Source organism: Syngnathoides biaculeatus, chromosome 19 (genome assembly GCF_019802595.1).
Source record: "Syngnathoides biaculeatus isolate LvHL_M chromosome 19, ASM1980259v1, whole genome shotgun sequence".
Classification (NCBI taxonomy): domain Eukaryota; kingdom Metazoa; phylum Chordata; class Actinopteri; order Syngnathiformes; family Syngnathidae; genus Syngnathoides; species Syngnathoides biaculeatus.
This window is the reverse complement of record NC_084658.1, coordinates 3,605,331-3,620,356: the sequence shown is the minus strand read 5'-3', so window position 1 is coordinate 3,620,356 and position 15,026 is coordinate 3,605,331. Positions and strand designations below refer to the sequence as shown.

General features: G+C 38.4%; 1 protein-coding gene across 1 annotated transcript in view; it reads right to left on the bottom strand.

Moving 5' to 3' along the window:
• The window catches only part of mllt10 (MLLT10 histone lysine methyltransferase DOT1L cofactor), a 98,413-nt gene that overhangs the window by 6,612 nt on the left and 76,775 nt on the right, over window positions 1-15,026 (bottom strand). The window contains 4 exon segments of the mRNA XM_061805041.1: window positions 457-523; window positions 3,502-3,619; window positions 9,637-9,791; window positions 14,006-14,461. Coding sequence (XP_061661025.1) covers window positions 457-523; window positions 3,502-3,619; window positions 9,637-9,791; window positions 14,006-14,461 — 796 coding nt within the window.

The window sequence follows — 15,026 nt, the reverse complement described above, 5'->3', positions numbered from 1 at the left end:
ACTAAAATGAATGTCACAAACCTGCATGACTGAAATCATCCATTGAACAAAAATACAAAAGTAAAAAATGTTTTTTCCTTATTCTCCGTCATAGTCCAACTCGACTGAAGCTTTCAAAGAGCTTTCTCAGAAAGAGAACATTAAAAGAGAAAAAGAAAAGTCCTTGTGTGATTAGAACAAGAAAAATTTCAGTCGCAGTAGAAAGGATGACAACCACCTTCAAAAACAGGTTATCGTTGGCTGACAGTGCGAGAACTGCCTGTAGGCGTGTAGGAGCTAAATGGGAGTGTGCGTTTGAGTGGCATGAGAGAAAGAAAGAGGAGATAGGGGGCCAGAAGAGGGAAAAGCAGAGAGGGGAATGGGTGAAGGGAAGGGGGTCAGTTTGGAATGTCAATGGGGATGAAGAGAGGATCTGTGTGTGTGCGTGCGTGCGTGTGTGTGTGCATGCGCACTAACCGTGGTGTCGTCTTGGGAGAAGCCCTTATGGAGAAGCCCTGCACACCTACGCCGGTGTCTTCCTGATCTGTGTGCGTGCATGCACGCATTTACACACGAACAGACAGAAACACAAGAGTACTCTAATTATTACATTGATATACATCTCCACACTTTGGAGAAAAAGAGAAAAACTAAAACACACCAAAAAATAAACATCCAAGTAAAAGTGTTAACAGCATGACTGTTTTGCCAAATCACGACAAGTTACCTTGTTAATCATTCAGATTTAGGATATAAGATATGGGTCTCTCTTTTGTCTTTCCAATAGAAGGAGGCAAAAGCCAAATACCCTTTGTGGTTCCTAATTAATACCAATTATTGTAGCAAACAACACTGAAACTGCAGGAATTGTGAGGACTGAAATGTGAAGCTCCAGTGATTGTTTCATGTTTAAAAATATTAAAATATACGTTAGAGCAGAAGCAAATAGATTTGCTTTCAGTAGACTTCTTTGTCACGTAATCAGCATATAGAATGCATTTGGGGCGACATCATCAACAACCTGCAAAGACCAATACGTGGATTCTCCTAATAACAAATGACACTTCATTCAAAAAGCTCTCTTTCTTTTTCTGCCCAGTGAGCCTTGCCTACTCGCTCTCTTATGTATCTGCCTTCTTCTGGGCCATGGGCCAGTTGCTTCTTTTAATTTCTCTCAGAGAGAGTAATGAATCACACATGCGCCCGCACACACAAACATACACGCAAAAGCACACTTTTGGATTTACATGCTTGCACTAAACTCCCCTCTACTTAAGAGCGTCAATTTAAGCATTTACCCAACTGGATTAGCGCCATAGTCCTTAGCTCGACTTCCTTGCCATCCCATTTTTTCCCCCCCAAACCTTTCCATCCTGGCAACTCTCACCACACACAAAAGCAATGGCTGCGAAAGCAAACAGGCGCACTTGCACACACGCACGCGCGCACGCACGCACGCACACGCACGCACGCACGCACGCACACACACACACACACACACACACACACACACACACACACACACAGAGTTTGTGCCTCAAACAGGTTTTGAGCTTTGGTTTGATTCTAAAATACAGGAGAATACTTTTTTTTGTTTTATCTACAAAAGTTGGATGGACCTTTGTGTGTGAGTGTGTTCAAACAGAAGAAATGTGAGGAAAATCTAGTGTGTGGCGAGGGGTTTAACAGCCTTAAAATATATATATGACACTGTAAATGTAAAAAAAACACTTAAGTGAAAAAAACCCTGCAAAAAGAAAAATCCTGCACTGTAAAGGGAAACAACATCCTGTAAATTAAAAAAACATAATGAACAAAAAAAAAAAAAAAGACAAAACAACTTCCACTACATGGATTTCACTTAATATGTGTACTTTGTGGAAAGTAACCTCCGCATTAAACGAAGGAATACTGTGTGAGTGTGTGTATATGTATATATCTTCCCTCATTTTTCGTGCTTCCCCTAATTCCGTGAAACCATGCTCCCATCATGCTTTGTGGCATTAAGGATATAAACGGCATTTAATTTAAATGTTTTGTTTCAATTATTTCTTCAGTCATTGTTTTATTATTTGCTAGTTGTGCCATTTTGTTTACTGTGGTGGGATAATTTTACTTTCAATGACACCATGAGTGTGAACATCTTGAGTAATGACCTGTCTGCACTGTTAGTTTTTGGGAGAAAGAAAGCTTCTTCAGTTTACATATGTAAAATTGCAATTGTTCCTCACGAGCGCCATCCCAGCTTACATACACACTGAAACACACAGTAAAAATGCATGTTAATGTAATAACTGTGTTCCGTAGTACTTCATTGGACAAGTCACACAACAACAGACATTTTGGAGCTCATTGGTTCCGAGTTATAATGTGAGCTATCTATTTAAGAGAAACTTTGTGCGCACCTTATGGTCATGAAAATATGGTACATTATGCAGAAAAAAAACAAACGGTGAACCGTGAATGGGCAAGGGAATACTCTATACTTATTCTCTAGGTTCCTCCGATAATTTTAATGCATTTTACTCTCTGTATACCAAATATTAATCATCTTTGAGAAAATGTTATACTACTTTTTCTTTTGTGTGTCCATTTGACCCTCATAAATACACAGTGGCAAAATACACGTGTTTACATAAAAACACCATGGTGGTAATTAGTCATTAGGGACACAAAGCAAATACATTCATGGGACCCTTCAGTTTACAGCAAAGCTTTTGAATTTTAGTATCTATCATCAACTCAAAATTCCAAATTTGAAAAAGTTGTATTTCTTGAACTAGTTAAGTCTTTAAAATTCTTTCATTATCTAAGAATTAACTATTTTTACAGATATCCTGTAATTAATAAGAACAATATTTAAATTAATAGAATTTACTATGGGCTTGAGGTATTAGCCTGTGCTTGCCTAATGAAAACATTTTCAAACATATGCAATTTTTGTTGAAGTGGTTTGGAGGTAAAGAAATGTCTTTCAACGTATAATTTAAAAACGTTCTACACATTGGGTTTGAATGAGGGTGGAAGAACTGTGCGTCATATCTATAAATCAGCATTTCTCTCTCTTTCTCACAAATGCATGACGTGCAGATACAGACAAGTACACACTCCTGTGGCCTTGTCATTCAGCCTGATTAATGAGTTGATCTGCATGTCAGGGAGAATCTGTCTCTGATGAAGGCTGCATCTTTCAGGAAGTAAATACTTTCATTTTGGAAAGGCCTCTCATCCTCATTGTACAGACAAGAAACTACAAATCTCGTTTAGGATTTTTAAAGTGTCTAAAATGTATCGCATTACAAAAATCGCAGAATGTGTTCATTTGATTTGTTTATGAGGAAGAAAAAAAAAAAGGTGGGGGGGGGGGTCACAAGAACTTGTAGGGAGGAGCCTGAAAATTTTAACCAGCATTAACCCATGACCTTTTTGCAGGGCAAGGAGGAGGAGGTAGTGACAATCCATTATCCATCCTCATCCTCCGACCTCTCTCACATACAACTGTCACAAGGGTAAGCTCTGTACCTGTCGGCGAGGCCTCAGACTGTGCGATGAGCGCTGCCATGGCAGAGTTTGGATTCAGTCGATTACCAAACATATGTGAGGGGGCCAGGTTGAAAACTGACCCTGGAAGGCTGCTCACCTGAAGACAAGCAGTACAGAAACAGGAAAAAGTTACAAAATGTTTCACTGCACAGTTATGTATGGTGTACTGTAAATATATTATATACAAAATCTTTTGTGTCCATTTGGGGAAGAATATGAAGCAACAGCCCTTTCCAACACTTGTGTCTAAGGCCTGCAGCAAAACGGATGATCACTTGAACTAAATTGGACACAGATCATCGCATAAAAATTAAGAGTTGTTGACGCACCACCACACATTGTGTGATTGGATAAATGAATACCCTGAACAGTGAGATAGTATAAGCATCTGAGGGAGTATTTACAGTATATTGTATTTGACCACCTTTATTAAATGAGTAAAAAACAATGGTTTAAGAAAAGGTGTTTTGCTAAAGAGAGATAATGTGGGTAAGAATTAAAGCAATAGTGTATATTTTAACAGTCTCGCTGGCTCCATTCATTAGAACGTATTAAATGACATGCGTACCGGTCGCACACATTTTGGTCACAAGCTTCACGTTTTCATCCACAGCCACATTATACATTATGAATACAATTAAGTATGGATGTAAAACAATATATTAAATGCATTGTATACTTATTTGTATGCTTCAGAGAAGCTGGTCAGCCGTTCTGTCTCGCTCACTAAAATCTACAAATATATTTTTAGTTCGAGTAAAAGCTTATTTGCATTTTGATGGGATCCAAGTTGTGATGGCGTGGGCCCATGATTCTAATTAGGAATTGGGGAGAAAAAAAAAACAGTGGCAGACTGCTTGTCCATTCTGTAAAACAGTTATGTCAGGCTCAGCTGTGCTGCTTGGTGTGCAGAACCCTTTTTCGTTGTGTGTACAAGATAGAGAAATAGAGAACAGTGATAAGAATTGGCAACAAACTCAGGTTCCTGCAGAGCTCCTCTTGGAGAAACAATACACATGCAGTGTCATATGGAATTATTTTGTCAATATGGCCACCATTGTAGGTAAGCTGACAGACATCATTTTTCATTGGAAAAATAAAAAAATTACGGTCTGCTGTAATTACGGTGCCCTCTGTAATTATTGGCACCCCTGGTTAAGATGTGTTTTTTAGCTTCTAATATTTTTTCATCTTAATAATATGGGACCTTAATGGGAAAAAAAAAGAAAAATCCAACCTTCAATACAAGTGCATTTATTCAGTGGGCAAAAAAATCCCAAAGAAATAATTATTTGACATCTAATAATGTGTGTCACAATTATTAGCACCCCTGGTGTTAATGCTTTGTACAACCCTTTTTTCCAACAAAACAGCACCTAATCTTCTCCTATAATGTTTCACAAGATGGGAAAATGAAGAAAGAGGGATCTTCTGCCATTCCTCTTAGCAGAATCTCTCTAAATCATCCAGAGACCTGGGTCCTCTCCTCTTCAGCTCACCCCACAGGTTTTCAATGGGGTTGAGGTCTGGGGACTGAGATGCCCATGGGAGGAGCTTGATTTTGTGTCTGGTGAACCATTTCTGTGTAGATTTGGCCATATGTTTAGGGTCATTGTCTTGCTGAAAGACCCAGCAACGCCCCATCTTCAGCTTTCGGGCAGAGGGCAACAGATTTTGTTTTAAAATGTCCTGGTATTTCAAAGCATTAACTATGCTATACTATTAATTATGATGCCATGCACCCAAACAAGGTTCCTAGGGCCTTCGGAAGAGAAACAGCCCCACAGCATCACTGACCCACCCCCATATTTCATAGTTGGTATGAGGTGCTTTTCAGCATGCGCATCTTTCGTGGCACGCCAGACCCACTTAGAGCGTTTGTTGCCAAAAAGATCAATCTTGGTCTCATTTGACCAAAGCACACGGTCCCAGTTGAAGCCCCAATACCGCCTGTCAAATTCCAGACGTTTTCATTTATGATTTGAGTGAGGTAAGGTTTTCTCCGTGCATGCCTCCCAAACAGCTTGTTGGCGTGTAGACAGCACCTGATGGTTGATTTGGAGACTTTGTGACCCCAGGATGGTACCATTTGTTGTAATTCCCTCAGTGAGCTTTGGAGATCTTTTGATTTCTCTTACCATCCTCCTCACTGTGCGTGGTGACAAAATAAACATGGGTCCTTGTCCAGGCTTGTTTACCACTGTTCCAGTTGTTTTGAACTTCTGAATTATTCCTCTCACAGTGGATATGGGCAGCTGCAGCTGAGTGGCAATCTTCTTCTCTGCCTGACCTGTGAAGGTCGACGCACATCTGCCTCACTTGTATGCTGTGTTCCTTTGTGTTTCACGTTTAAGAGCGGATAAGAGAAATGGCCTCTGTGTCATGTCATATTCATACCCCATGGAAACAGGAAGTGATGAATTATTAATTAAATGTTCCTGCATACTCTGGTAAACGTTCTAAACTACTGTAGAAATGACAGAAAGGCTTCAATTACATTTATTTCCTGGGAATTGTTAAGGGTGCCAATAGTTGTGGAACAGGTGATTTAATGAAAAATTATTTTTTTAGTGAGGGATTTTTTTATTTTCTTACAATTCATTTGAGTTGAAGGTTACATTTTCCTAAAATTTACAGTGTGACAGTATTCTTCTGCAATAAACAGATTTTTTTTAAAGCCTTTTAACACATCTTAACCGGGGGTGCCAATAATTATGGAGGGCACTGTACGTCCAAAAACATCTCAATGGTTTTTACCGCTACCGTCTAACCCTAACCCAATTCCCGGACATACTAATCCCCACTTCCTACCCCATGACTCACTCATCCGATAACAACTCATACTCAGTCACCTCAGCAGCCATACAGATGTATATTACAAATGATTTGCAAACTCTTTTCAACCTATATCCAACTAAATACAGTACAAAGACAAAATATTTAATGTTTAAACTGATGTAAATTATTGGGCTTTTTTTTGCAAATATTCTCTCATTTTGAAACTAATGCCTGCAACACATTCCCCAAAATGCTGGGACAGGGGAAACAAAAGACTGAAAAAAACAAAACAACCTTTTTGGAACATTCCACAGGTTAAGAGGTTAAATGATGAGTGTCATGTCTGGGTATGCAAGGTGAATTTTAGTTCTATTTTCAAGGTCTGACTTTTAAGACTTTGCTTGATCTTCAAAAACACTCTTGTAGAGATGAAAAGATTAAGGGCTGTGCATTTAGAAAAATTAAAAATCTTAAAAAATATCTCGACCCCCCCAAAAACAAACGCTGAAATGTTGACAAAGTGTTTCTGATGCAGAGTTTAATCCAATTAAGGTATTTTCCAAATACATACCATGGACCAAATGCGGTTTGGGTGAGAGTGTGGAGAATGATAAAAGGGCAGTGAACAAAATGGCTGACCGCTTTTGGCCTTGACAGAGAAAAACACCATCACATAAAGAATACTGTACAATTTAGTTTAAGGATGTAGCAGCTTGACCACTATACTGCAGATTATCATAATGCTACCAAAAAAGGCAACAAAACACATTTTAGAAATAGGTTACTCAGGGCAACAGTCAGCTTTCCTACAATGAGCCATTGATGGGTGGGGAGTCAGACAAATAGTGATATTATCATTATCTCCTATTATTAAACCTAAAATGTGAAAAACAACATGGAAAATCCCATCTCTCATAAAAAAAAGTCATCCATTGTGCATATTCCCTTCAATAAAAATAGTGCACATTTTTCCTCATGACCCCTCGTCCTCCTACCAGTACAATACAGTATGCCCTTGCCCATTCGCAGTTCACCATTTGCGGCCCCGCATATTTGCGGATTTTGATCTCAAAGGTTTTTTTTTAAATTTACCATATTTTCACGATCATAGAGGTCTTAAACTCTCTTCTAAATAGACGAGAGGCCACATTAGACATGGCACCTTACAATGTGGTGCATCTTATGTGTACATTGAGTTCCAACATTTTTAAAAGTTGTGTAATTTGTCCAACAAAGTACACTTTACACATGCATGGCAGCAAGTGTTTTAGCAAGTATGTAAGATACCATATGATGGCGCTAACAAGGCAGTGAGGAACAATTGCTTTTCACAGCTGTAAGGAGAAGAAGTTTACACCACACAGTGGCTGTGTAGGCAAGTCATTAGTGACGATGTTGTACACACTCACGGTGTCCCATTGAAACGAAAATTATCACGCCACAGCAAATAGAATAGCATAACTAGCAAATAATCAAACTCCCAGCATGCTTTGCAGCACTATGGAGGTCTTTAGTGCCAGAAAACATGTCACACACAAGTCACACAACAACTATGTACATAAGGTAGGGTGTCCTTTTGGGAGAAAATTCAAGACCTTTAAGTGCATCTTATAGTTGTAAAAATATAGCATGTATCATACATGAGCATATTAACACTGCATCCATTATTCACAGATGTTCGTTTTTCGCGGGGGTGTTAGGAACGTAACCCCGCGAATAACGGAGGAACACTGTATTCTTGCCTACATCCCATCAACATTCATTTTTCATTTACATACATTTTTCATTCAAAGACATTCTCATTCTTTCTAACCTAGGCTGATAGCCAATAACAGGAACCTGAAAGCAGGCTAGTGGACTGAAAATAAACAGCCTTAGTCTGCCTTTAACACACATGGAGGACTGCTGTCAGAACTCTTTAGTTGGGTTAACCTTGCGTGTCTGTGTGCATGTGCATTTGCTTGTGACACATGCACAGGACTCCATCATTTACTTTCATAAGTCTCATCGCTTGGTCATTCACATACCATACAGTCCAAAAATCTCCACCACATACGTGCAGCAAATAGCCGTGGTGTTCTATGCCTTTCTAAGGCCATGGCAGGCCTGAAAAATGACGAAAACCCCCCAAAAAGGACAGACACACACAGACAGATAAAAAGACAAATGGACCGACACACACGCACACACACGGGCTTTCTAGCGCCCCTTCCATCCCTACTGTGGTGCTTGTCAGATGTCATTACATCACAGGACAACAGAGAGAGTAAGAAGAGATGGATGAATTGAGAGGGAGTAAAAGGGAAGGTGGAGGGAGGGAAAAGAATGGATGTGTGAACAAGCGGCAGAAAGCACAAGAGGTGGTGAAGGGACACGGGAGAAAAATGGAGTTGGGTGGACACTGACAGAAATCCTCTGAAGACATTTTGAAAAGAAGGACGCTGAGGTCAGTGACTACAGAATAGCACCCCCAGTACTCCTTCCCTCCTTATAGGACAATTAATTGGTGCTTCAAAAGCTACAAAAATATCATCAGCTGAATTTATTAAGATTAGACAAACTAAGTTAACTGGAAAATGTGATAATAAAGACTACAATTTAAAATGCAAAACATATTGATGGTGACATCAAAATATTGTGTCAGTATTGAACTTAAGATTACATTTTTCAAAAATTAAAAAAAAAACAAGTGTATGTTTTTTCAAGCTAACAGTTTTAGGGAAATGTGAAAAGTATTTTTGTTGGCCAGCCACAATGTGTAATTAAAAGTTTCATACATATACATTTAAAATGAGGCTATCCATCCATCCTCTATTGTACTACCAAAATAAACATGTCAATCATTAATACAATAGAGATCTTCGTCAGTCTGACAAGGATGTTTGCTTTGATTGATTTCCTAGTATACCGCCAGGCATTCCTGAAACTTTGCCAAGATTTTTTCCATGGCCACTAGTAACCAAAATTGACTGACAAACACCGTAGATGTGAAAGGAATCTTCAGTTTTGTGAAAAATCTGATAACCTCAGCGCATGCACAATACTATCAGCTCTCCTATAACTTAATGAGAACAGAAAATTCCCACAAGGTCAGGACACGTGTTTTATACGCAATTAACGTGCCATGCAGAAAGATTTGCTGTAGAAGAAATTTAATTAGTGAGCAGTGGTTTATTTGAGCATCTGCAGTTAATCTACACTTCATCCTAAAGATGTTGGGGGCTTGAGAGAGGGTGCTGAATAAACTGTGTATTTTTTCATGTGAAAGAGCCAAACAGAAGGATAAGTGTGTGTGCGTGTGTGTGTCGTAAGCACAGCGCTTGTACTCGGACTCACGTGTGTGGCGGCTGTGCTGGTCAGGGGTCCGGTGGCGGTGAAGGGAGAGGGAGGGGCAAGTGAAGGTGTGAGTGGCAGTTGGTCCGAGGTGACTCCTCCCACAACCATAGCTCCAGTCCCTGACAATGACGACCCATCGCCATTGGAAAAAACACCTGTGAACGGTCAGTTAAAAACCCTTATTTGAAAATAAAAGTTGACATTACTGTCTAACGATGACATATTACAATAAAAGCAACAAAATTGCAGACATAAAAAACATTTGTACACATGGACAATGAGACTGGACAACGACATTATAATACAATTTCTCTATTCAAGATGCGTCTGCTGTTCTCAAATATTTTTTTGCCATTTAGTTTTCTTTACATTTACTTTTTGTGAACATATTAAGGTAAGAAATATTAAATTAAAAAAAAAACACACACAATGACACCTTTTTCATTCATATATTTTTTTAGAGAAATTTCACAATGAAATAAACAGGTAAAATGAAATGAAATAATTAAAACAAAGATAAAGACATTTTCAACAGCCTTGCGGCACTCACTACCTCTATCGTGCTGCAAAGGATTCTGGAAGCATGTACATAGCATTTAAAGTGCATGTTTTGTGTCCATTATTTTGAGAGTCATTCTTTTATTTATTATTATTTCCTTGTTTTGCGATTCTGTTTGCTGTGGTGTCATAATTTTAGTTTCGCTGGGACACCGTGTGTACATCATCATCATTAATGATCTACCTACACAGGCAGTCTGTGGGGCAGTGTAACCTTCTTCTGCTTACAGATGTGAAAGTAATTGCTGCTCCGTGCCTCATGATCACCATCATATTGTACTGTAGCTTACATACATGCTAAAACACTTGCTGCCATGGATGCTAACAGTGCAACCAGCGTGTTTAAGTGTCCTCTGTTGGACAAGTCATACAACAATTGCAAATGTTGGAACTCAGTGTGCACATAAGATGTACCACACTTCAAAGCGCCATGTCTAATGTGGTGCCTTGATTACGATCATGAAAATACGGTAAATTAAAAAAAAAAAAAAAATTGGAGCCCAAGATCCACTATTATAGGGGGCAGCGAACAGGGACCCACGAATTGGCAAGACTTAATAAACACACCAGGCAAACCTCTTGCATAACTGTCCAAACAATTTTTAAGCGTTTCTATTACATTTCAAGGAATTTTGTCCTGAGTTACTTTAAAAATTCCAATCCAAACGTGAAGAAACAAAATGGGAAAGATATTGTAGACTGGAAGGTGCAAGAAATCTCCAAAAGACAGCGAAATATAATAATCAAAACTCCATTTTAGATTGCATATATATGAGCAAGGCTATTTTCACTCATGCATATGTCCACGCCTTATTTCCTTATCTCAGTCAGCCTCACACACGCACGCGCTTGTCCTCAGCCACTATCCGCGGATAAGCCTTGCCCCAGACCCCTTTGACCCCAGCAGAGGTGGTAGTGGGAGGGAAGGGAGAGGGCCCCTGAGTCCCACAAAAGCGTGAATGGCTCAGGGCAGCATACATTCACTAGGGGAACAAGAGATCTTTGTGCCAGGAAGGGAGACGTGAGATGACGGGGGTGCGGGAGCTATCTATGCACTACATGGGCCTACATTCTATTTATAACACTTTGTAATATAAACCAGAAAAAACATATAAGGTTTTAGACTATCTTTGCTTGCCTGAATATTTATTCCTCCTTTTTATAAAATCATTAAAACTATTTTATGCACAACCACAATGCTTTACATTGATGAATATAATTTTATATGGACAAATCAATTCACAATAAATAAAAACATACATATTTTGGTATGTGGTAAATGGTTGGTAATGTCAACGAATATTTTTCTGATTTGTAACACTTTGATTTGTAACCCTTTGAATCCCCCCCACACAATTACGTACATCAAGAAAATTCTAAAAACATCACAAATATACCAAATTGTTAGTATAGAAAAAAAAAAGCTTTGTGCGCCTTCTTTTTTCATCCTGTAACGCTCTAAGTTACAATAAATTCATTCATGCCCAACCTCCCATATTCCATGCAGAAACACAAACTGGTCCCACCCCAGCAGTCAAACATTAACCTAACCAAAAACGAACCCCTTGCCCCTCACCACCCACCAACACATATCCATCAAGCTAACTATCCATCAGCATGGAGAAGGTAAGCAGCATGATGGGGGAGGGAGGGCAGGCAAGAAGTCTTCGAATTACTTGCCTGCATTAATGCTCAAATAAATATTTACAGTGTGAAGACGAACACGATTACCAAACACACAATGCAAGGCCAACACACACGCACGCATACGCACACACGTCTGTTCCCCTCCTTTCTCAAACATGTGGTGGTCACAGAAGACACGGCTACTATATGGAGCAACTTCTTCCTTGACCATCACAAGAAAAATACTCTGTCCTATGTCTATTAATCTTAAAAGTAAAAAAAAATTAATAAATCTAAAAACACACCTTTACAAATATTGCCAAAGGGGAAAAAAGGACTGCTTTAAATAAGTTATTTTGGGGGGACGAGTAGAATACTTTTTTTTTTTTTTTTAATAGGATGTAGGACAGCAAAAATTATGAAAACAATACATATGTATTGAATTATAATTTGCTTTGGAATAACTATCCTGATCAAAAATATGTTTGTTTAATCTTAAGTACACAACATTGCACTCCCACTACTATAAAAATATCCATACAATATATCGTGCAACCACTTAAGGTAAGTAACACAATTTAGAGTTTATGGTTTAGGAAGCATATTGCCAACTAACATCAGACCAATAACATTTCATTATTAGCTAACATCAATAGACTGGGCTCCAAATTAAAAAAAAAAAAAAAAAAAATATATATATATATATATATATTATATATTATATAAATAAAAAAAATACCATTGATCCAGTTGAGTACATCATGGGCAAGTTTTGAAAATAAGCAAATGTCAAATGATGTACGAAACAGTGAAAAAGGGTAAGAGCTGGTGGATGGAGACTGTGGGGATAAACAAAAAGGAGGTAATCCTGGAAGAAAGTGGAAATGCAGGATGTGAGAGCTGTATTGAACCATTTCCTCCAGCAGAGGGGAACTCCAAAGCAGTTGCCAAGCAACTGAACACAAAGAGTAGGGAAAAAAAGCTGGGTAGCACCACACAGACCAAAATTTCATTGCAAGAAGCCAATTATAAAGATTTTTATAACAGCTATTATGGCCTAGTGTTATCTTTCTAAATATAAAAACTATAAAAACAATTTTTTCATTTGTATATACTGTAACATTAAGATTTGGAGGATAATGAAATGAAAAGACCAGACATACGGGTGTAAAGAACACATAGAATCAACAACAATATAACAGTGACTTAATATGTTAACAGTAAAACGGGTAGCCTCTTGAAAGGTAAAGTTCCACATTTTAAATATGGTATTAGGCCTCTTCTGATTTGGTTCACTTTGAGCAACGAGTAATCTTTACTGTGTTCCAAATTATTTGGTATACAATGTTTTTGCTCATTGTCATACTAAGAGAATACGACTGAATTACAGTGATTTAATTTTTTCAATCATCATTAGCGTCTATAATCCAGGTATATGCCAAAAAATTTTAACACTGAAGAAAAGATCGTTTACTTCAATAATTTGTTTCAAAAATTTGAAACTTAAATGTTCTAATAGTTCACAACATACTGAAATACTTCATATTTCAACCCTTTGTTTGAATTTTAATGATTTTAAATGGAGTTTCCTCTCAATATTCTTTTTTTTTTTTGCACATACCTGCAAATATGGATATTACTGAACAAACTCAAGTGGGAATTTTCATAAAACTTCCCACCAACAAACTTTATTGAATATGCCTATCTGAACAAATTTGGGTGTTCTTTGAATCATACATACTGGTAATTACTTCTAATGGTATGATATCACATTTTCTTGAGGTGTTTGTGTGTTTTCAATACTTTCACAAGTCATTCAAATTTTTCTTACTTTTCAGGAGCACTATGCTTGTCTGGCAGACTAACACAATGAAGAGTCCAAGAAAGATATCCGTGATCGAAATGTGCGCATGTTTTTTTACACTAATGATATATATATATATAAAATTATTTCTTTTTTTTTTTTCATTCACCCATTCATTTCGTCTTGGTTGAGCATCTTGAAAAGATAAGGGAGTGGAAAACTTGCTAGACACTGTTTAAAAACAGCAGCATTTCCACAATTTTACCAACACTCTTGCTTAACAGTTTCAGCGGTGGTTTTAGCCTTCGTTGCAAAAGGGCTGTGTCAAAATCAGTGTGCATGCACAGAAACCGGTATGTTACGTTTTTGTGCTTGCCTTACCTGGGCCGCTGTTGCTTTGCAGACTCCCATTCCTTAGGAGTGAGGGGGACTTCTGAATCCCGCTGCCAACACCTAAGACCCCAAGACCCCTCTCTCCTCCTCCCATTCCTAAACCACCGGTGGAAGTTAAGCCAGGCCGGCCAGAGAGCGTCGAGGTAGAAGATGTAGGGGGTGCTGCAGAGGAAGAAGAGGTGTTGGCCGTAGAAGTGGTGGGCAAAGTGAGGGAAAGTGACGACTCTGGTGGTTTGATGTCTGTTGTGAAGCAAGGTCCAAATCTGTTGCGCCAATTGCCTCTCTTTTTCTTCTTCACTCCATCATCCCCTACTGCTGAGGTTGGTCCAACAATCCCCTGTCCCGTGCTGGAGGGCTGAGGTCGTTTGTATGCAGCGGAGCCACTGAGGCTTGCCGTCTCACTGGCTGAGAGACAGTGGGAATTCTCATACAACTTCCCACCAACTGCAATAACAAGAACACAACACTGAATATTTTGCATTTCTATTCCAGGAAAACAAGTTTAGTCTATAAAGTGGGAAACGGAAAACATTTTTAAAAACTGTAAATAGATAAATAAAGGGAGAGGGAATGCTTAATTCGCAGGCCAAAAATCCGCATATCTTCTTCCTCTGTCACACAGGCAACAGGCACTAAACATATCAATAAAATGACTATAAAAGACAGGCTCATGCAAGTAAAATTTGGTAATTTCTCTAAATGAAGAAAGACCACTAAATTGTCCTTTGCCATGTTTAACATGATGAATGCAACTTAAGTAGAAACAAGTCTGGATCTACACAAGGTCCTGAGATGGAAAATGGGCTGCTGTCTAGAATTGCTTTCTCTCACGGGGTTTTGCTGTGTCTCCCTAATGAGAATGTCCAAGTTAACTGAAATAGAAATGTTTTTTTTTTTTTTTTTTTTTTAACAGATAAAATGTGAAATTTCAGACAGTATTTTTGTTGGGAAATTTAAGTATCATTACTTTTCTAATTAGAGTCCCTAAAAAAATAAATTTTATGGGGTG